Consider the following 23,761-nt stretch of genomic DNA (forward strand, 5'->3'; position numbering starts at 1 on the left):
ATTTCAAAATTATCGGTATCTGTTTTTCAAAAAGTAAAATGTATGACTTTTTAAAACGCCGCTGTGTACACGGACGTAGGAGGAAGTACAGAGCGCCAATAAACCTTAAAGGCACTTCCTTTGCGTGCCGGCCCAGTCACATAATCACACACACAAGTGGATGCAAGGCATACTTGGTCAACAGCCATACAGGTCACACTGACGGTGACGTATAAACAACTTTAACACTGTTACAAATATGCGCCACACTGTGAACCCACACCAAACCAGAATGACAAACACATTTCGGGAGAACTTCCGCACCGTACCACAACATAAACACAACAGAACAAATAACCAGAACCCCTTGCAGCACTAACTTTTCCGGGACGCTACAATATACACAATCCCCCCCCCCCCCAACCCCGCCCACCAATAATGCACTTTGTGACTTCAATAATAGATATGGCAGTGCCATGTTGGCATTTTTTTCCATAACTTGAGTTGATTTATTTTGGAAAACCTTGTTACATTTTTTATTGCATCCAGCGGGGCATCACAACAAAATTAGGCATAATAATGTGTTAATTCCACGACTGTATATATCGGTATCGGTTGATATCGGTATCGGTAATTAAGAGTTGGGGAATATCGGATATCGGCAAAAAAGCCATTATCGGACATCTCTAACTGAAATATATTGTTATTGTTTGGGTTAATCTGCTGTCATTTAACAGCCATTCTCATTCGGAAGAATTGTGTAAAAATTGGAAAAGCTGCTCCCATTTTTTTCTAGTTTTTTCTAGGGCTAGACGATTATATGATCCTGATTCATTTCAGTTCCATCCTGTGATCAGCTGTTAGCATTTTTACCTCGATCAAACATGGCGGAGATGTCTCTTAGAAGATACCGCAGTAGTTACCAGTAGAAAAGCAACAATGCACGGTATAATCCTGCACGGAACAATCCGCCTTAAATGACCGTGGTCCTGTGTGTGTCTGTGAATGTGTGTGTCTTTGTGTACATGCGTTTGTGTGAATGTGTTTGTATTCGTTGGATAGGTTGATTGGCAACACTAAAATGGTCCCTAGTGTGTGAATGTGAGTATGAATGTTGTCTGTCTATCTGTGTTGGCCCTGTGATGAGGTGGTGACCTGTCCAGGGTGTACCCCGCCTTCCGCCCGAATGCAGCTGTAATAGGCTCCAGCACCCCTCGCAACCCCGAAAGGGACAAGCGATAAAAAATGGATGGATTTGTGCGCAACCGTCCCTGTCCATCGTCACGAAAGTCAAGCTCCCTGTAATTCAAAATGAAAGTTCAATCAGCGTTGTGCCTCTTCCCCTTTACACAGCTGGAAGTGCAGCTCATAAGAATAAAATGAAGAACTATGGCTAATACTAGCATGGAAGTTGAATCACATTGTTGTGAAGGAGCAGCAACATTAGTGACACACTTTAGCCCCTCTGTCTGCTGCAGCTCACCCGCTGTCATCATACCCTCAATGCGGACTTGCAGGCAGGCACCGAATGTCTTTGCGCCTGAACTACTGTGTTGGTCCTGACTGGGAAAATAAACACACCCACTAATTTAATCAGGAAATTTTTATATCTAAATATTTTTTAATCAGAATTTTTGTTTATCTTTGCTCTGATTCAACTCCTCAGATAGAACATGTACTAAAAAACTCTGCAGACACTTGGGTATACAAACATTTTGTTCCTGAAATATTCATTAAACTTGTTTTATGAGTTGGTACACATTTTTTTACAGTACCTCAAATTCAAACTGCGCTTTAATTTATTTTCATTAAATATATGATACAGTATTTGAGTTTTAAAAAAACTGGACAATCTGGTCACCGCTTGTCGTTTGCCAAAGTACTGGTGAGAAGCACTGATGTATACAAGTAATTAAGGAATACATATAATAATTCACCATTTGAAAGTGTTGTTTAGTGAATTTTAAAACTTGAAATAAAAGTCTTAGTATTCATTACAACACTGATATACTTTGTTTATTGCAGAATGACGTTTGTGATAAGCAAATTTGTCAGGACAAGTAAAATAGAAGACCTTTGAGAGGAAAACACCCACAAAACGTACCGAAAAAGAAGCTAAACCGTGGTCCTAAAACTGAGTGTGGGTTCCCTGTACTGCTGCACCTCTTGTAGACACAATCACACATATGAACAAAATGACAGTTGTCAGCTGGTAGCATTAATTACCTCGATCAAACATGGCGGAAATGACTGTTACAAGATACTGCAGTAGTAAACAGTAGGGATGCAATGGTACTCTGTATAATCCTGCACGGGACAATCCGCCATTAATAAAAAAATAAAATCATAATATTAATTGAAATTGGATGATATGAAAAAAATATTTGTGATCATTTTTATTAAATTTTTTTCGACGAAGCCCTCGTTTGCTCTATCATCTTGTTGTTCGGCAGACTTTGTGTGAGCGATATCATTTGAAGGCCAATAAAAGATAGAAAAGCAGGAACAGGAAGTCCAACACACACGTTTATTATCAATACACAATAATTTGGCAGTTGACGACTCTGGTTACTTTCTCTTTTTATTAATAATACAAACACTTGTTGTGTTGCAGCACTTGGTGTTCAACTCGTTGACCAACTGCTTGGGCCCACGCAAGCTCCTCCACAGCGGTCGTCTGCACAAGTCCAAGAGCAGCAGAGAGCTGTGGGCCTTCCTCTTCAACGACCTCCTCCTCCTCACACATGCCGCCAAGACCTTCTCCTCCTCGGGTCCGGACAAGCTCTTCAGCCCCAAGAGCAGCATGCAGCTCAAGATGTACAAGACGGTGAGGCTAACCGCACCACCAAGAGTCCCTCCAGGATTTCGCCATTGTGTCAATTCACGCAAATTCAACCAATTCCTGCAAAATGCCCACATCTTTCCTGCAAATTCTGGCCAATCAGCATAATTTTTGGCAATCAAATTTGTCTATGAGCGGTGCTCAAACACACATTTCAACTGTCTAATCAAAATGTATGTTTGTTTCTTGTGTAGACAAAGTAGGAACAACAACATGTGACAATATATGAACTTTTCATTGATCAACCCACAATTTTCATCCTCTCACATAGTCCACACTTACTTTCAGCTCCTGACTATGGCGCTAAGCATTCTGGGTAATGTAGTATACAAACATCTAGCATTTAGCAATAGGTGCGCTCACTTCCTAGTTTCTATGTAGTTGTATATTTATTCACCCTTTATATATCCAGAGTAAGGCAATTAAGAACAGAATTCCATTTACAACGCTGACCTCAGCAGCATTTACATGACAGACGAGTTGACATGTGATGATCATTTCTCATCGTCTCTCATTTACCAAGAAAAATTTGCGCTATGGATTGCTCTCAACAGTTCAGAAATGCTCTTAATGTGTGAGAATAAATGTGTTGGAACATAAATGTTTAAGATGACCAAAGACTGCAACTTGTGCACAACACAGCAGATAGCTCACAAAAGCTTGCAAAGAAGACTTAACATTTTGACAACAAAATCATAAAATCGCAAGTTTAATTAATATCATTTTTAAAAATTAGCCAAAACATCACAACTTTTGCTGCCACTTTCTGTAGAAGTCGCTTCAAATCCACCCACAAAATCCTGGAGGGTCTGCATCACAGCATTAGAGCACTTTGTAGGTTTTACATCACACTTCTTCTTCCCCCTCACCTCAAACAGCCACTCTTCCTCAACGAGGTTTTGGTGAAAATGCCGCCTGACCCGTCCAGTGACGAGCCGCTCTTCCACGTCTCGCACATCGACCGCGTCTACTCGCTCAGGACCGAGACCTTGAATGAAAGGTGGGATTAGCTTCATATCATTACATATCATTAGTACACCTACGGCTGTCAATGACTTAATTTTAACGTAAAGTTTTTGAAAACAGATTACATATTTCTTTTAATAAATTTTTATTTTATTTAGTATTGTATTGTACACAATTGTATTTTATTGTATTATTATTCATTATTTGTGTTTGTTTTTATATATTTAAAAATATATATTTTACTTTTTTTTTTCTATCTATATTATTAATACATGTTGTGGTTTATTAGTTTTTTCCTGTTTTTTTAATATACTCTTTTCTTTGTTTTTATGTATTTGTTTTATGTGAATACAGTAGATACCTGTACAGTATTAGCATTTCATTTAATTCACTTGAAATGGCAAAAAAACACAAAAGACAAAATCTATAAAAATGCCGCAGCAGCACTTTTCCCCCCTGTAGCTGGAGCTATCAAACCCCTTTCTGTTTAAGTTACTATTTGACAAATAAAACAGAATAGTCAAGGATTAACTATTATTTATTTTTATTAATTTGTATACGGTTTTGAAATTATTGATTTATTAAATGATTAATAAAATGGTGAACTATTACTTTGAATTGCCTGAGCTAAATGTAAAAATATGGTCCAAACTAATTTTACTGAAAATAAGAAAATCCATCCATCCATCCATTTCTACTGCTTGTCCCTTTCGGGGTCGCGGGGGGTGCTGGAGTCTATCTCAGCTGCATTATGGCGGTAGGCGGGCTACACCCTAGACAAGTTGCCACCTCATCGCAGAAAATAAGAAAATGTAATTTAAAAAAATTATAGCTTTAATAAAATTATGATCACACAGAAATAAATTGACAAATTGTTTAATTTCACCCTATTTTTAGTATTAGTTAGGTTTTATAGTGATTTTAAAACATATTTTTGTGTGGTTTATTTATTTTAATTTTATTTTTCACGTTTTTGCCAAAATATTACAAACAGTAATATATAATATACTATAGCAGTAGTGCAACTTGTAATTAATATTTCTCATCTTGGATATGTTTAGACGACGTAGGCGTACCTAATGTTGTGGCCTCTGTATGGTTGTTGGTCAGGGCGACGTGGGTGCAAAAAATCAAAGTGGCATCGGAGTATTTCATCGAGACAGAGAAGAAAAAAAGGGAGAAGGCGTATCAAGGTGAATTCTAACGTGTTGCTGTGATGGCAGTCATCTCTTTCCCTCTTTCTGATTTGTCCCTGTCGTCCTCCGAAGCTCGCTCTCTGAAGACCAGCGGCATCGGCAGACTGCTGGTGACCGTCACTGAGGCTCAGGAGCTCAAAGCCTGCAAGCCCAATGGTAATTCCTCAGAAAGAGGCAAGCTGAAATGTTTGTTGTCGTTCTCATCGTTGTGCCCTGGCAGGGAAGAGCAACCCTTACTGCGAGCTGACCATGGGGGCTCAGTGTTACACCTCCAGAGCCCTCAGCAACACCCTCAACCCTAAGTGGAACTTCAACTGCCAGTTCTTCATCAAAGACCTCTACCAGGACGTGCTGTGCATCACTGTGTTTGAGAAGGACCAGTTCTCGCCAGACGGTCAGTGTAAAAACAAAGTAGCACAAAACAACTTAAAAGAAGTAAATCACTAAAGATAATTAAAACTGTTAAAAAAAAATGCAACACAAATATGAGAATATTTTAAGATAAATGTAAAAACATTCTTTACAATCCACAACAATATGCTTTAAACATACGGTGTATGTATACATCAGGGGTGTCCAAACTACGACGTCTTTAACATGGCCCGTGAGACATCATGAGTTTAATTAGGAATATTGCCCGCAGGGAGAGTGCATTCATTTTAAAATTGAACCGCCCTTTTTTTTTTTTAATATTGCTTATCGTTCACAACCAATATGAGAGACAAGAAGACAAAAGATCCAGGGTCAACGCAGCCGTCTACCAGCAAGTTTTAGAGCACTTAATGCTTCCTGCTGCTGACCTGCTCTATGGAGATGGAGATTTCAAGTTCCAACAGGACTTGGCGCCTGCACACAGCGCAAAATCTACCCGTGCCTGGTTTACGGACCATGGTATTTCTGTTCTAAATTGGCCCGCCAACTCCCCTGACCTTAGCCCCATAGAAAATCTGTGGGGTATTGTGAAAAGGAAGATGCAGAATGCCAGACCCAAAAACGCAGAAGAGTTGAAGGCCACTATCAGAGCAACCTGGGCTCTCATAACACCTGAGCAGTGCCAGAAACTCATCGACTCCATGCCACGCCGCATTAACGCAGTAATTGAGGCAAAAGGAGCTCCAACCAAGTATTGAGTATTGTACATGCTCATATTTTTCATTTTCATACTTTTCAGTTGGCCAACATTTCTAAAAATCCCTTTTTTGTATTAGCCTTAAGTAATATTCTAATTTTGTGACACACGGAATTTTGGATTTTCATTTGTTGCCACTTCAAATCATCAAAATTAAATGAAATAAACATTTGAATGCATCAGTCTGTGTGCAATGAATAAATATAATGTACAAGTTACACCTCTTCAATGCAATTACTGAAATAAATCAAGTTTTTCAAAATATTCTAATTTACTGGCTTTTACCTGTGTATATATATATATATATATATATACATATATATATATATATATGTATATATATATATATATATATATGTATATATATATATATATATATATACACACAGTGTTACTTTACATGCAGTTGGCTTTCGGCCCTCGACCAAATTTTTTTTGCCCGATGCGGCCCCCCAAGTCAAAAAGTTTGGACACCCCTGACATACTGTATGCATATTCATATATGTGAAATTATTTTATTTGATTATATGGTACTCAAACAGTAAATATTTTTTTTAGGGTTTAAGAATTTTACTTTTTCCATCCATCCATCCATTTTCTACCGCTTATTCCCTTCGGGGTCGCGGGGGGCGCTGGAGCCTATCTCAGCTATTTTTATTCTTTGTTTTGTAGTGTTTTACTTTTTTGTGTGCTATAGCTTGTGTCCTATTATAATACTATAACATTTTTCAAACCTAATTTTTTTCTATTTCGCTGAATTTTTATTGTAGTAATTAAATGATAAATGATAAATGGGTTATACTTGTATAGCGCTTTTCTACCTTCAAAGTACTCAAAGCGCTTTGACAGTATTTCCACATTCAGCCATTCACACACACATTCACACACTGATGGCGGGAGCTGCCATGCAAGGCGCTACCAGCACCCATTAGGAGCAAGGGTGAAGTGTCTTGCCCAAGGACAAAACGGACGTGACTAGGATGGTAGAAGGTGGGGATTGAACCCCAGTAACCAGCAACCCTCCCATTGCTGGCACGGCCACTCTACCAACTTTGCCACGCCGTCCCCTAAAATTAAAAAAGTATATACTGTACATATTTTTGATATTCACATACAAAATATATATCTCAATTATTATTTTATACTTAAAGTAGATATTTCATGCTACATTGTCCATTATAATCAACATTTTCAACTAATACCTTGTTACAAACACACCCACGTTCTCCAGGCCTCGCTGCCACATATGCTAATTAAGGTGTCTGGTAGAAACGTGTTAAACAATAAATAAAAACAAAATACATAAGGCAGCTTGGACAAGCAAATGTATGGCGCACTCTTCTGGACAAAAGACGTAATAGCAACAGTACCACACGAAACACAAAGCATTATTTTCTGATTGGATTTTTTTCCAAAATAAAAACATATAGACTGCTGCTTATTTTCGTTTTAGACTTCTTGGGCCGCACTGAGGTCCCAGTGGCGACCATCAAGAAGGAAATGGAGAGTAAAGGGGCGGCCAGTCGCCGTCTGCTGCTGCATGAAGTCCCCACAGGAGAAGTGTGGGTCAAGTTGGACTTGCAGCTTTATGAGGCGCCAAAATAAGATCAAGTTGAGGCAATATTGACAAAAGTCTTGGAGTGCCTTTACAGGACATACATGATCATCTTCCATTTAAAGGGGAATGTAATTGCCAATCACTGGAATATTATTTTCTCCATAACAAAACCCGCCTGTGCACATGTTGTGAATAAATTGTTCATACGCTTGAGTGAACGTTCTTCTTACTGTTCACTGCCATTGTGACTTTTATCATTTATGACTATTTATTCTACCAGGTGAGCACACAAGACGAGTGGGTTGATAAAAAATGAACTTTATTGTTGCGAGGTGAACCAGCAGGTGCTGTGATGGCATCTTCCATCCGGTATGGCGGTGTCATGGATGTGGAAAGGTATTTTGGTTCTGCACAACATGTGTTATTATTCATTTAAAGCCAGAAAACATGCATAGCTGCTTTCGCACCTGCAAATCTTGTCGACAGCGTGGCTTTCAGTGGTGTCAAATGATTGCATGTTGGCCTCAGGTGGGATGTGTTCCCTTTGAGGAGCCCACTTGTGCTGACATCCTACATCACACAAACTTACATCCATGTCAAATAGAAGTCATTATTCATATTGTGTGTGATTATAGTAGCGTTATTGCATCATCATCTACCTGCTTCACAGCGAGCTGTGTTCAGCTTGGAGCTATCCAGTAATTTGGGCTCCTTCAGCTTGGCTACATTGTGCTGTGTGAGCATTTTGTCAGCATTAATCACAGTTTAAAAACATGTCACAGAACCTCTGCCAAGGCTTTAGTCAATGAGTGAAGAATGTAGCTTTTTTATTTACTAAGGCCAAGAAGAAAAAGGTTTCGGAGAAACATTTTGGTCTGACATTCCAAAAATGCATTTTTTTTCTTACTGTCCAGTGATTTGATTTATATATACATAAATATGTATATGTGTATGTATAAATATATATATATATACAGTCGTGGTCAAAAGTTTTCATACACTTGTAAAGAACATAATGTCATGGCTGTCTTGAGTTCCCAATCATTTATACGACTCTTATTTTTTTGTGAGAGTGATTGCATGGCAGCTCCCGCCATCAGTGTGTGAATGTGTGTGTGAATGGGTGAATGTAGAAATACTGTCAAAGCGCTTTGAGTACCTTGAAGGTAGAAAAGTGCTATACAAGTATAACCCATTTAGCATTATTTATTTATTTATTGGAGCACATACTTGTTGGTCACAAAAAGCATTCATGAAGTTTGGTTCTTTTATGAATTTATTATGGGTCTACTGAAAATGTGACCAAATCTGCTGGGTCAAAAGTATACATACAGCAATGTTAATATTTGGTTACATGTCCCTTGGCAAGTTTCACTGCAATAAGGCGCTTTTGGTAGCCATCCACAAGCTTCTGGTTGAATTTTTGACCACTCGTCTTGACAAAATTGGTGCAGTTCAGCTAAATGTGTTGGTTTTCTGACATGGATTTGTTTCTTCAGCATTGTCCACATGATCTCAATGGGGTTTATGTCAGGTCTTTGGGAAGGCCATTCTAAAACCTTAGTTCTAGCCTGATTTAGCTATTATTTTACCACTTTTAACATGTGTTTGGGGTCATTGTCCTGTTGGAACACCCAACTGCGCCCAAGACCCAACCTCCGGGCTGATGAATTTAGGTTGTCCTGAAGAATTTGGAGGTAATCCTCCTTTTTCATTGTCCCATTTACTGTAAAGCACCAATTCCATTCCTGGGATTAAAGGCCTCACCTTTTCTCCTCCAAACATATTGCTGGGTATTGTGGCCAAACAGCTCAATTTTTGTTTCATCTGACCACAGAACTTTCCTCCAGAAGGTCTTATCTTTGTCCATGTGATCAGCAGCAAACTTTAGCCTTAGGGTGTCGCTTCTGGAGCAAGGGCTTCCTTCTTGCATGGTAGCCTCTCAGTCCATGGTGATGCAAAACACGCATGACTGTGGACACTGACACCTGTGTTCCAGCAGCTTCCAATTCATTGCAGACCTGCTTTTTCAGATTTGCTCACATTTTCAGTAGACCCATAATAAATTCATAAAAAAACCAAACTTCATGAATGTTTTTTGTGACGAACATATGCTCCAACCCCTCTATCACAAAAAAATAAGAATTGTAGAAATTATTGGAAACTCAAGACAGCCATGACATTATGTCCTTCACAAGTGTATGTAAACTTTTGACCACGACTGTATATAGATGTATATATTTATATATCTCTTGGCAGAGATAATCACATGACAAACTCACCTTGCACTTGTGTGGCTTGTCGCCGTGGAGCAGATAAGGATTGTACTGCTTCAGGTCACACGTGTCAAGAAACACAAAGCCCTGAAGACGACGCGATACAATTAAATAACTAACAATTTTGTGTTTTTTTCCAATATATGATGGACAGACCTTGGTGTTTCCGTGTTGGAGGTATTGGTCGTACAAGTTCTGGCGCATGTTTGTCTCCAGCGGGTTGCATGTGGACATGTGCTGGTCCATTTTCTTCCGGGAGGACGCCCATATATCCTCGTTCCAACACTTGCGCATGCGTTCCCTCCTCAGCACCTTAGCTTCTTCATACTTGGACAGGAATCTCTCCAACTCCTGTATTAAGGACAAAATACACACATTACATTATTATATTAAATATTTTTGACAATACTTTAATTTGAATAATACCTTGTCTGTGTCCAGTAAAGGTTGAACTAAATCAGCAATCTCTCTGCTGTCAGCCTCCATTTTCACCTGCCGCAGATGTCACACATGAAGAAGATATCTGCTTCTGGAGTGGTCATGCAGTACCTGTATTCGCCTGGTGGGGGTGTGAGAGGGCAGCTGGCCTCGCCGTGGCCTGGAACTCTGTGCTGCTGACTTGTCTTCTCTTTTGCCTTGTTTTGCACACCCACAATTCTTCTTCTTCTTCTTCTTCACAGGTGCGTTCAATCTCACCTCTGACCTTGCGCACTTTAACTCTGGTGCCTGCAGAGCAACATCGCAACACTTTTCGCCAAGTTTTCCTCACGCTAAACAAGCAATAAAATGTGACGTTCAGGACAAGTTAAATAAAAAAAAGATGATTGTTGTCAATATTCATTCCTTATTATGGAAAGTATTAAAGTCACACTGAAAGTAAAACTATGAGAATGAATAATAAAGAACTGCGTAATGACTAAAAAAAGTTGTACATTGGCACTTGACACTTAGGTCAATTTCGACGTTCTTGTAACTTTGATATCTTTCTGCTTTTGTCTCGTAAAATGACATGTTTTTTCCTTTCCAATTGTGTTCTTTTCTTGTATCATTACGACTCCATTTTTGTAAACGTACTATTTTTTTCGTACAGCGTTTTTTTATTATTCAACTTTAAATAATAATTTTTCATCTTTTGGAGTTTGTCATTCTGTTCCTAAAATCTGACTTTCTTCCCGTATTTCTTAAACTTTTTGTAATATTCCAACTTTTTATCAAAACTTGAAAAATTAGGGATTTTCAAAAATTATTTTTTTTGTTTCCGTGTGTCAACATACCGACTTTTTGGGGGGGATAGTACGCCTTTCTTGTATCATTACGACTTTATTCTTGGAATTTTACGGTTCCCCAACTGTACAACTTTTGGTACTAATTTGTAATATCATTCTGAATGTCTTCTCCTAACATTACAACTTTTTATTGTAACTTTGTAATTGTACTTTTTTCATTTCAGTGTCACCGACTTTGACTTCTTTCTCAAAATATTACAACTTTCTCGTAACGTTGTAAATTTTCCCTCATATGTCACCATTTTGTGACATTCTAACTTTTTGAAATTGTAATTTATCACAACATTCCAAATTTTTTCCATTTGACCAATTAGAAAGTCTGTGAGTGTCTCACATCCAGGTTGCCAGTTACGCACCGCCGTCTTCGTCGAGCTACTGCCACTGGTAAAGTTACTAAACAGACCTTAGTAAATCTAAAAGGCCTCGTTACGATTCTCAACTTATTCATGACAATGCCAGGAATAAAACGAGGATTTGTATCGGGGATGCCTTTAAAAGATGGAGACGGATTGAAGGCGGAGAAGATTTTTTCATCGGACGCCAAACTTGCTAACTTCCTCTTTGATAGGTAAGTCAGGCATTTACGTTTTCTTACTTGTAATAAATGGATATGGACATTTGGTATGTAAACTATATTGCCCAATACAGTCATCAATGATCTTGTCTAACAAAGTTAGTATGTTCGTGCAACGAATGCTTAGGAGCGAAGCACCATCACACTAGTGTATTTCTCTGCTTTTTGTGTGTTTACTTGTTTGTGGTGTACAGCCCTTTGTTTTTCAACTGTGGTTGTTTTTAAAGGGCTTTATAAATAAAGTTGGTATGACACATCGACATATTGGCTAACGGGGGAAATATATGCCCGTTAGCCTGTATGTCGATGTGTATTCCAACTGACAGGGCAACCTATATTTTCGACAAATAAAACTGTGGATATGTGTAGTGTCAGTGCCTATTTCATTCTCAATATGCTGATACGCTGAGGAAATGCGTTCCAACATTAGCACAGCTAATTGCAGTTTCTGGTACTGTATGTGCATCAGGCACATACGGGACAGTATTTGCTTGGCACAATATAATGCATTACATGTAAAGATTTTCTACTTTGTGTATTGACATAATAATAGGCCGTATGATTTATGCATAATGTGGTTTTTGCGCAAAGTGGGATGGCTCATAGAATTGCACTCTGCACTGAAAGATGGTGATGTGCGTACATGGAAGAGATTGCAGTGCGTCAGGTTGGATGCAACATGGGAGTTATGCTGAACGAAATGTGGCGGTAATTTTACTGTTGGCCTTGGCTTGCCATCAAAGTAGGCCTATGCAAGATATTATATATTATTATATATAATTAATTTGATCGTGGTCCGTGCGGTCAAACTATACATTTTAGCAGGGTAATGACAACAATCTGTCCCGACTCCCGACGAAAATATTGCTGCGTAACTTTACAAATACATTTGGCTAATCAACATCAGTAAAATGTGGCATAATTACTTAGTAAACCATCTTGCAAGAAGCATAAACAAGAGAAACCTACAGCGTAGGACTCGTCGATTGCCTTTTGAAGTTCCTTGGAGTAGGATTCGGCTGAGTATCTGGAAAACTCAGTCATGGAGAGTGGGAGGGGACTACATAATTTTGACCGTGATTGCAGTACCATTTCTGGCCACATTACTACATATGGCACCTTTAATGTACAAGATATGCAATTTTACAATTTTTTCATTTCGTATGTCCTAACAGTTTGACTTTTAGTACATTTTACTACTTTTTATTATCTTCAGTGTGGCCATAATGTGCATAGTATAACATCAGTTGAAACTCAAGAACAATATATTTAACACTTATACACTTTTAGGTACCTGGTCTGGTTCCGCTGACCTACCTCGGATGTTACAAGTCTGATATTAAACGGTATGTGGTAGGTGATTACGCCGCCATTGCTCCTCTTTGGCCTCATGTCTTGAAAAAAAGAAAACAAATATTAGTTGCGATCATGCATTGCATTATTGTTTATGTTTTACCTCTCTAAAATTGTTATTACGATCCATAGCTTTTTATTTTTTTTAAATGTATTGAACAACAAACATACATTTATAATACACACAAAAGTCAAGGCACTTTCAAATCAAGGAAATAAAACAAAAGCACATACAGTGTAATACTAAAAAATATTTAAAAAAACAAAACTTGTCTATTAGCATGTTACTAGCATGTTAGACTAGCTGCTGAGTCACTTCCACAATGCATTGCGTCACTTTTTCTTACCTCAGTCGACCGAGTTTCGAACCCTACAAGCTGAAAACGTGACATGTTTGAACATTTCCTTGAAATTGTCAATACTTGAGGACTTATGTGGGATTGTTTGAGGGAGAAAGGAAGAAATGAAGTTCGTACTCGCGCAGGTATACGGGGCGGGTGATGAGCGCGCGCGTGCCCCGTTGCCATGACGACGTCGCACGATTTGTGACGTCACATCCCGCGACAAAGAACTACAACAAGTGCGATTTGCTTTAAAACGAGACTTTAAAGGACTTTTGAGATTGCTAGAATTACTCAGTGTGCCGTTTTAATGATTCTTTTAACTCAGTAGTTTGGGCAAAAAAAGGCAAATATCACTGTCGAATTTAAAGTTGATGATATTGTTAATCCAACACCTTATTCCAGTTTGCTAGTAGTGAAACGTTAGCACACTCCCAAGGTGTGCACTACAAGTCTATTTAGCACACTCCCAAGGTGTGCACTACAAGTCTATTTAGCACACTCCCAAGGTGTGCACTACACGTCTATTTAGCACACTCCCAAGGTGTGCACTACAAGTCTATTTAGCACACTCCCAAGGTGTGCACTACACGTCTATTTAGCACACTCCCAAGGTGTGCACTACACGTCTATTTAGCACACTCCCAAGGTGTGCACTGTAAGTCTATTTAGCACACTCCCAAGGTGTGCACTACAAGTCTATTTAGCACACTCCTAAGGTGTGCACTGTAAGTCTATTTAGCACACTCCCAAGGTGTGCACTACAAGTCTATTTAGCACACTCCCAAGGTGTGCACTACACGTCTATTTAGCACACTCCCAAGGTGTGCACTACACGTCTATTTAGCACACTCCCAAGGTGTGCACTACAAGTCTATTTAGCACACTCCCAAGGTGTGCACTGTAAGTCTATTTAGCACACTCCCAAGGTGTGCACTAAACGTCTATTTAGCACACTCCCAAGGTGTGCACTACACGTCTATTTAGCACACTCCCAAGGTGTGCACTACAAGTCTATTTAGCACACTCCCAAGGTGTGCACTACACGTCTATTTAGCACACTCCCAAGGTGTGCACTACACGTCTATTTAGCACACTCCCAAGGTGTGCACTACAAGTCTATTTAGCACACTCCCAAGGTGTGCACTGTAAGTCTATTTAGCACACTCCCAAGGTGTGCACTAAACGTCTATTTAGCACACTCCCAAGGTGTGCACTACACGTCTATTTAGCACACTCCCAAGGTGTGCACTACAAGTCTATTTAGCACACTCCCAAGGTGTGCACTACACGTCTATTTAGCACACTCCCAAGGTGTGCACTACACGTCTATTTAGCACACTCCCAAGGTGTGCACTACAAGTCTCTTTAGCACACTCCCAAGGTGTGCACTACACGTCTATTTAGCACACTCCCAAGGTGTGCACTAAACGTCTATTTAGCACACTCCCAAGGTGTGCACTACACGTCTATTTAGCACACTCCCAAGGTGTGCACTACAAGTCTATTTAGCACACTCCCAAGGTGTGCACTACACGTCTATTTAGCACACTCCCAAGGTGTGCACTACACGTCTATTTAGCACACTCCCAAGGTGTGCACTACAAGTCTCTTTAGCACACTCCCAAGGTGTGCACTACACGTCTATTTAGCACACTCCCAAGGTGTGCACTGTAAGTCTATTTAGCACACTCCCAAGGTGTGCACTACAAGTCTATTTAGCACACTCCTAAGGTGTGCACTGTAAGTCTATTTAGCACACTCCCAAGGTGTGCACTACAAGTCTATTTAGCACACTCCCAAGGTGTGCACTGTAAGTCTATTTAGCACACTCCCAAGGTGTGCACTAAACGTCTATTTAGCACACTCCCAAGGTGTGCACTACACGTCTATTTAGCACACTCCCAAGGTGTGCACTACACGTCTATTTAGCACACTCCCAAGGTGTGCACTACAAGTCTATTTAGCACACTCCCAAGGTGTGCACTACACGTCTATTTAGCACACTCCCAAGGTGTGCACTACACGTCTATTTAGCACACTCCCAAGGTGTGCACTACAAGTCTATTTAGCACACTCCCAAGGTGTGCACTACACGTCTATTTAGCACACTCCCAAGGTGTGCACTACACGTCTATTTAGCACACTCCCAAGGTGTGCACTGTAAGTCTATTTAGCACACTCCCAAGGTGTGCACTACAAGTCTATTTAGCACACTCCTAAGGTGTGCACTGTAAGTCTATTTAGCACACTCCCAAGGTGTGCACTACAAGTCTATTTAGCACACTCCCAAGGTGTGCACTACACGTCTATTTAGCACACTCCCAAGGTGTGCACTACACGTCTATTTAGCACACTCCCAAGGTGTGCACTACAAGTCTATTTAGCACACTCCCAAGGTGTGCACTGTAAGTCTATTTAGCACACTCCCAAGGTGTGCACTAAACGTCTATTTAGCACACTCCCAAGGTGTGCACTACACGTCTATTTAGCACACTCCCAAGGTGTGCACTACAAGTCTATTTAGCACACTCCCAAGGTGTGCACTACACGTCTATTTAGCACACTCCCAAGGTGTGCACTACACGTCTATTTAGCACACTCCCAAGGTGTGCACTACAAGTCTATTTAGCACACTCCCAAGGTGTGCACTGTAAGTCTATTTAGCACACTCCCAAGGTGTGCACTAAACGTCTATTTAGCACACTCCCAAGGTGTGCACTACACGTCTATTTAGCACACTCCCAAGGTGTGCACTACAAGTCTATTTAGCACACTCCCAAGGTGTGCACTACACGTCTATTTAGCACACTCCCAAGGTGTGCACTACACGTCTATTTAGCACACTCCCAAGGTGTGCACTACACGTCTATTTAGCACACTCCCAAGGTGTGCACTACACGTCTATTTAGCACACTCCCAAGGTGTGCACTACAAGTCTATTTAGCACACTCCCAAGGTGTGCACTACAAGTCTATTTAGCACACTCCCAAGGTGTGCACTACACGTCTATTTAGCACACTCCCAAGGTGTGCACTACACGTCTATTTAGCACACTCCCAAGGTGTGCACTACAAGTCTATTTAGCACACTCCTAAGGTGTGCACTGTAAGTCTATTTAGCACACTCCCAAGGTGTGCACTACAAGTCTATTTAGCACACTCCCAAGGTGTGCACTGTAAGTCTATTTAGCACACTCCCAAGGTGTGCACTACAAGTCTATTTAGCACACTCCCAAGGTGTGCACTACACGTCTATTTAGCACACTCCCAAGGTGTGCACTACACGTCTATTTAGCACACTCCCAAGGTGTGCACTACAAGTCTATTTAGCACACTCCCAAGGTGTGCACTGTAAGTCTATTTAGCACACTCCCAAGGTGTGCACTAAACGTCTATTTAGCACACTCCCAAGGTGTGCACTACACGTCTATTTAGCACACTCCCAAGGTGTGCACTACAAGTCTATTTAGCACACTCCCAAGGTGTGCACTACACGTCTATTTAGCACACTCCCAAGGTGTGCACTACACGTCTATTTAGCACACTCCCAAGGTGTGCACTACAAGTCTATTTAGCACACTCCCAAGGTGTGCACTGTAAGTCTATTTAGCACACTCCCAAGGTGTGCACTAAACGTCTATTTAGCACACTCCCAAGGTGTGCACTACACGTCTATTTAGCACACTCCCAAGGTGTGCACTACAAGTCTATTTAGCACACTCCCAAGGTGTGCACTACACGTCTATTTAGCACACTCCCAAGGTGTGCACTACACGTCTATTTAGCACACTCCCAAGGTGTGCACTACAAGTCTCTTTAGCACACTCCCAAGGTGTGCACTACACGTCTATTTAGCACACTCCCAAGGTGTGCACTAAACGTCTATTTAGCACACTCCCAAGGTGTGCACTACACGTCTATTTAGCACACTCCCAAGGTGTGCACTACAAGTCTATTTAGCACACTCCCAAGGTGTGCACTACACGTCTATTTAGCACACTCCCAAGGTGTGCACTACACGTCTATTTAGCACACTCCCAAGGTGTGCACTACAAGTCTCTTTAGCACACTCCCAAGGTGTGCACTACACGTCTATTTAGCACACTCCCAAGGTGTGCACTGTAAGTCTATTTAGCACACTCCCAAGGTGTGCACTACAAGTCTATTTAGCACACTCCTAAGGTGTGCACTGTAAGTCTATTTAGCACACTCCCAAGGTGTGCACTACAAGTCTATTTAGCACACTCCCAAGGTGTGCACTACACGTCTATTTAGCACACTCCCAAGGTGTGCACTACACGTCTATTTAGCACACTCCCAAGGTGTGCACTACAAGTCTATTTAGCACACTCCCAAGGTGTGCACTACACGTCTATTTAGCACACTCCCAAGGTGTGCACTACACGTCTATTTAGCACACTCCCAAGGTGTGCACTACAAGTCTATTTAGCACACTCCCAAGGTGTGCACTACACGTCTATTTAGCACACTCCCAAGGTGTGCACTACACGTCTATTTAGCACACTCCCAAGGTGTGCACTGTAAGTCTATTTAGCACACTCCCAAGGTGTGCACTACAAGTCTATTTAGCACACTCCTAAGGTGTGCACTGTAAGTCTATTTAGCACACTCCCAAGGTGTGCACTACAAGTCTATTTAGCACACTCCCAAGGTGTGCACTACACGTCTATTTAGCACACTCCCAAGGTGTGCACTACACGTCTATTTAGCACACTCCCAAGGTGTGCACTACAAGTCTATTTAGCACACTCCCAAGGTGTGCACTGTAAGTCTATTTAGCACACTCCCAAGGTGTGCACTAAACGTCTATTTAGCACACTCCCAAGGTGTGCACTACACGTCTATTTAGCACACTCCCAAGGTGTGCACTACAAGTCTATTTAGCACACTCCCAAGGTGTGCACTACACGTCTATTTAGCACACTCCCAAGGTGTGCACTACACGTCTATTTAGCACACTCCCAAGGTGTGCACTACAAGTCTATTTAGCACACTCCCAAGGTGTGCACTGTAAGTCTATTTAGCACACTCCCAAGGTGTGCACTAAACGTCTATTTAGCACACTCCCAAGGTGTGCACTACACGTCTATTTAGCACACTCCCAAGGTGTGCACTACAAGTCTATTTAGCACACTCCCAAGGTGTGCACTACACGTCTATTTAGCACACTCCCAAGGTGTGCACTACACGTCTATTTAGCACACTCCCAAGGTGTGCACTACAAGTCTCTTTAGCACACTCCCAAGGTGTGCACTACACGTCTATTTAGCACACTCCCAAGGTGTGCACTAAACGTCTATTTAGCACACTCCCAAGGTGTGCACTACACGTCTATTTAGCACACTCCCAAGGTGTGCACTACAAGTCTATTTAGCACACTCCCAAGGTGTGCACTACACGTCTATTTAGCACACTCCCAAGGTGTGCACTACACGTCTATTTAGCACACTCCCAAGGTGTGCACTACAAGTCTCTTTAGCACACTCCCAAGGTGTGCACTACACGTCTATTTAGCACACTCCCAAGGTGTGCACTGTAAGTCTATTTAGCACACTCCCAAGGTGTGCACTACAAGTCTATTTAGCACACTCCTAAGGTGTGCACTGTAAGTCTATTTAGCACACTCCCAAGGTGTGCACTACAAGTCTATTTAGCACACTCCCAAGGTGTGCACTACACGTCTATTTAGCACACTCCCAAGGTGTGCACTACACGTCTATTTAGCACACTCCCAAGGTGTGCACTACAAGTCTATTTAGCACACTCCCAAGGTGTGCACTGTAAGTCTATTTAGCACACTCCCAAGGTGTGCACTAAACGTCTATTTAGCACACTCCCAAGGTGTGCACTACACGTCTATTTAGCACACTCCCAAGGTGTGCACTACAAGTCTATTTAGCACACTCCCAAGGTGTGCACTACACGTCTATTTAGCACACTCCCAAGGTGTGCACTACACGTCTATTTAGCACACTCCCAAGGTGTGCACTACAAGTCTCTTTAGCACACTCCCAAGGTGTGCACTACACGTCTATTTAGCACACTCCCAAGGTGTGCACTGTAAGTCTATTTAGCACACTCCCAAGGTGTGCACTACAAGTCTATTTAGCACACTCCCAAGGTGTGCACTGTAAGTCTATTTAGCACACTCCCAAGGTGTGCACTACAAGTCTATTTAGCACACTCCCAAGGTGTGCACTACACGTCTATTTAGCACACTCCCAAGGTGTGCACTACACGTCTATTTAGCACACTCCCAAGGTGTGCACTACAAGTCTATTTAGCACACTCCCAAGGTGTGCACTGTAAGTCTATTTAGCACACTCCCAAGGTGTGCACTGTAAGTCTATTTAGCACACTCCCAAGGTGTGCACTACAAGTACACTCCCAAGGTGTGCACTACAAGTACACTCCCAAGGTGTGCACTACAAGTACACTCCCAAGGTGTGCACTACAAGTACACTCCCAAGGTGTGCACTACACGTCTAGGTGAAAAGGTTGCAGCTTGCCGGCATTAATGCGCCTGTTTGGCAGCAGACGTGTCCTGAAGGTGTCTCTCCTGCGGGTTAAGAACACACACCTGCAGACGAGGTGCGTGCGTAAAGGCGCACAACGCAGGAACGAGGACGACGTTGTCATCATAAACATCGCATTATTTTGTTCAGTTCTTTTACTGTCTGCTTCAGGACAGGAGGAGGGAAGTCACATGGATTGGTTCACTTCTCTAGCAGCGTGCATCGTCCTGCTCTGGATTTTCTGCTTTATAGACGGTAAGACGCACTTTTCTTCATGCATCCATATGACATTAGTCTTGTTGTATCCTGCAATGTTTGTTTTTGTTGGTCCATAGTTGTTTTTTAACTCATATACTATATTATCAAATATTGTTGCTAAGATATCCACATTTTTTTACATTAAAAAATTGTAGAAAATGATATGCGTCACATCTAATGCAAAAGGCATATTGAATAAGAATAATTTAACATGGACTTTATTGTAGTTTTTTAGTATCCGTAAGATTGATTAGATCTGGGAATGCCTGTTTTTTGGTCAATTTTACCTATTTACTATTCTGTTTTTACAATAATTTTATTGTAGCCATAGTTCATAATTAGATTAATTTATCATGCCTATGTCTTTTTTGTATAATTATACAACTATAATATTAATATACAAAAATATTTATTTTAAATTGGTCATATATTACTTTTTAAATATATATGTTAGTAATAGTTATGTTACCTGTCTATTCAGTGTATTTATTGTAACATGTTCTCAGCCTTAGTTTTTTTATTTTATTTAATAATATTGTTAATAATAGCACTTTTCAAGATACCCAAAGTAAGATAATGTAAAAATGTGTATTATATATATATATATACATATATACATTATATAATGTGTATATATATATATATATATATATATATATATATATATATATATATATATATATATATATATATATATATATATATATATATATATATATATATATATATATATATATATATATATATATTATGTATGTATGTATGTATGTATGTATGTATGTATGTATGTATGTATGTATGTATGTATATATATATAATGTATATATATATATATATTATGTATGTATGTATATATATAATGTATGTATATATATATACTGTATATAATGTATGTATGTATATATATATAATGTATGTATATATGTATATATATGTATGTATGTATGTGTGTATATATATATCATGTATGTATGTGTATGTATGTATATGTATATTACATACATTATACATATATATGTATGTATGTATTATATATACATACATACATATATATATATATACACACACACATACATACATACAGATATATACATACAGTACATACATATATATATACATATATATATATAATGTATGTATATATATAATGTATGTATGTATATGTACTGTATATATAATGTATGTATGTATATATATAATGTATGTATGTATATATGTATATATATATATGTATGTATGTATGTATATATATATCATGTATGTATGTGTATGTATGTATATGTATATTACATACATATATTCATACATATATATGTATGTATATACATACATTATACATATATATGTATGTATGTATGTATGTATGTATATACATACATATATATATATACACATACATATATATATATATATATATATATATATATATATATTATATATATATATATATATATATATATATATATATATATATATATATATATATATATATATATATATATATATGTATAAGATTATGTAAGACTGTTAAAACTAATTTCTGTTTGTCCATAGATTTTTTTTTAAACTCATATTCTATAATATCAAATATTGTTGCTAAGATATCCACATTTTTTTTACATTAAAAAGTTGTAGAAAATGATATGCGTCACATCTAATGCAAAAGGCATATTGAATAAGAATAATTAAAATTGTATTTATTATATCTGGGAATGCCTGTTTTTTTAGTCAATTTTACCTATTTAATAATTATGTTTTTTACAATAATTGTATTGTTACTGTCGTTTATAATAATTAAATATCTACTAAATTAATTTATCATGCCTATGTGCTTAGTCTTTTTATTTTTTTTAAATAGTCCTGAATGGTTTAATTTTACAAATGTTTTAACATGAATCAATATTTTAATGAATTTCAATCAAGCGTTTTTTATATAATTTGTTAGATACAACTATTTTTCCTTATCATTTTAACATCACCGTTCTATAATTTATTATTACAATAATTTCTATATTTATTTTAAAAATGGTCATATATTTCATTTTAAATAGATATGTTACCTGTCTATTCAGTGTATTTATTGTAGCATGTTCATAGCCTTGGTTTTGGGTTTTTTATTTCATAATATTGCTAATAATGGCACTTTTCAAGATACCCAAAGTAAGATGATGTCAAAATGAATATGTTCATATTTATATAAGATTTTGTAAGGCTGTTAAAACTCATTTCTGTTACCCAAACTGAGGATGAAAGCAGATAAAAACAGATTTTTAAATCTTTTCCAAGGTTGTTTAGTTGCTGTTTTTTTGTAGTTTTATACACATTAGCTTTATTGTGAGTGCAAATGCCAATGGTGTCATCATAATGCAACAACGCTCCAATGGTTATCTGATCACGTGACGTCCAGGGCCGTGCTTTGCGTGCTCGGGTGACGGTTGCCGCCCACATGAGACTTTAATGCAGGCTGACATTAGTCACCGCATTAAATTAGACTCCAATCTGACCCCAGCACCTCCTAATCTCTTCTCTCTCTCCTCTCCTTCCAGGTAACGCCGTACTGGAGCTCCGCCTGCTCTTCCACGCCCTCACCAAAGCGGCTTGCCACCTCTACCTGGCCCTGCTGCCGTTGCGCCGCGCCGCCGTACACTTCAGCGACTGCGCGCGCCACCTGCTGGCCAGCGCCCAGCACGGCCCCGCCCCCCACGTCTACCAACACTCCCAACACCACGGGGCGCCGCCGGGCCGGGCGTGCACGCTGCACCTCCTGGAGGGCGCCTGCGTGCTGTGCGAGACCATGCCCAACCTGATGGGCGCGGCGCTGAGCGTGGGCGCCGCCCTTTGCCACGCGCTGCAGGGGGGCTCGTATGTGCTGGCGGCCACGCTGCGCGCCATCCAGCTCAACCTGTTCTCCCAGATGAACGGCGAGAAGGAGCGCTGGGACAAGGAGCGCCACCGCGCCAAGGAGAGCGAGAAGAAGCTCAACTCCAAAGTCCTGGAGTACATTTCCGTCTTTTGCCAGGACCCCGTCAGCGCTCTGCGCATCAAGGTGGACGTGCCGCCCGTGTACAGATAGGCCTTGCCACGCAGTGGGGGAAGGGGGGGGGGGTCGCCCACCGGACACTTCATTAGGGACACCTGCACCATCTGAGGAGGAAAGATGACTGATTATTGTCAATGTCAGGAGGGCTGCTTCTAACACTTTGGTTGCCTTATTTATCCCCTCCTAAAAGGTACAATCTTTGTACAAAACCCAAAGCCAGTGAAGTTTGCACGTTGTGTAAATGGTCAATAAAAACAGAACACAACGATTTGCAAATCCTTTTCAACTTATATTTAATTGAATAGACTGCAAAGACAAGATATTTAATGTTCGAACTGAGAAACTTAATTTATTTTTGCAAATGATCAGTAACTTAGAATTTAATGGCGGCAACACATTGCAAAAGAGTTGGCACAGGTGCATTT

The 23,761-nt window shown here is 39.8% G+C and overlaps 2 protein-coding genes across 9 annotated transcripts in view; one reads left to right on the forward strand and one right to left on the reverse strand.

Moving 5' to 3' along the window:
• Positions 1-7,883, forward strand: part of LOC133648539 (intersectin-2-like) — a 99,640-nt gene extending 91,757 nt beyond the window's left edge. For all 7 annotated transcript variants that reach the window (XM_062044722.1, XM_062044720.1, XM_062044723.1 and 4 more), the window contains 6 exons: positions 2,594-2,806; positions 3,700-3,821; positions 4,898-4,980; positions 5,056-5,139; positions 5,204-5,377; positions 7,566-7,883. In XM_062044722.1, the coding sequence (XP_061900706.1) occupies positions 2,594-2,806; positions 3,700-3,821; positions 4,898-4,980; positions 5,056-5,139; positions 5,204-5,377; positions 7,566-7,717 (828 nt within the window). In that variant the 3' untranslated portion in view covers positions 7,718-7,883. The remainder of the gene's footprint in view (positions 1-2,593; positions 2,807-3,699; positions 3,822-4,897; positions 4,981-5,055; positions 5,140-5,203; positions 5,378-7,565) is intronic.
• Positions 7,884-7,972: 89 nt separating this feature from the next.
• fam228a (family with sequence similarity 228 member A) lies at positions 7,973-13,681 on the reverse strand. Of its 2 annotated transcripts, none has more exons than XR_009825886.1 (9): positions 13,507-13,678; positions 13,124-13,200; positions 10,496-10,672; positions 10,373-10,438; positions 10,103-10,297; positions 9,953-10,033; positions 8,330-8,402; positions 8,138-8,254; positions 7,973-8,077 (listed from the first exon to the last, which is right to left on the reverse strand). XR_009825886.1 is itself a non-coding variant. In XM_062044729.1 (9 exons), exons 2-9 carry the CDS (start codon positions 13,196-13,198, stop codon positions 7,990-7,992), a joined length of 858 nt encoding a protein of 285 aa, XP_061900713.1. In that variant the 5' UTR covers positions 13,199-13,200; positions 13,507-13,681; the 3' UTR covers positions 7,973-7,989. The 2 variants fall into 2 exon arrangements, 1 of the variants encoding a protein (XP_061900713.1); XM_062044729.1 differs by having other exon boundaries at positions 8,138-8,240; positions 13,507-13,681.
• Positions 13,682-23,761: the final 10,080 nt, after the last annotated feature.

Source organism: Entelurus aequoreus, linkage group LG04 (assembly GCF_033978785.1).
Source record: "Entelurus aequoreus isolate RoL-2023_Sb linkage group LG04, RoL_Eaeq_v1.1, whole genome shotgun sequence".
NCBI classification, from domain to species: Eukaryota; Metazoa; Chordata; class Actinopteri; order Syngnathiformes; family Syngnathidae; genus Entelurus; species Entelurus aequoreus.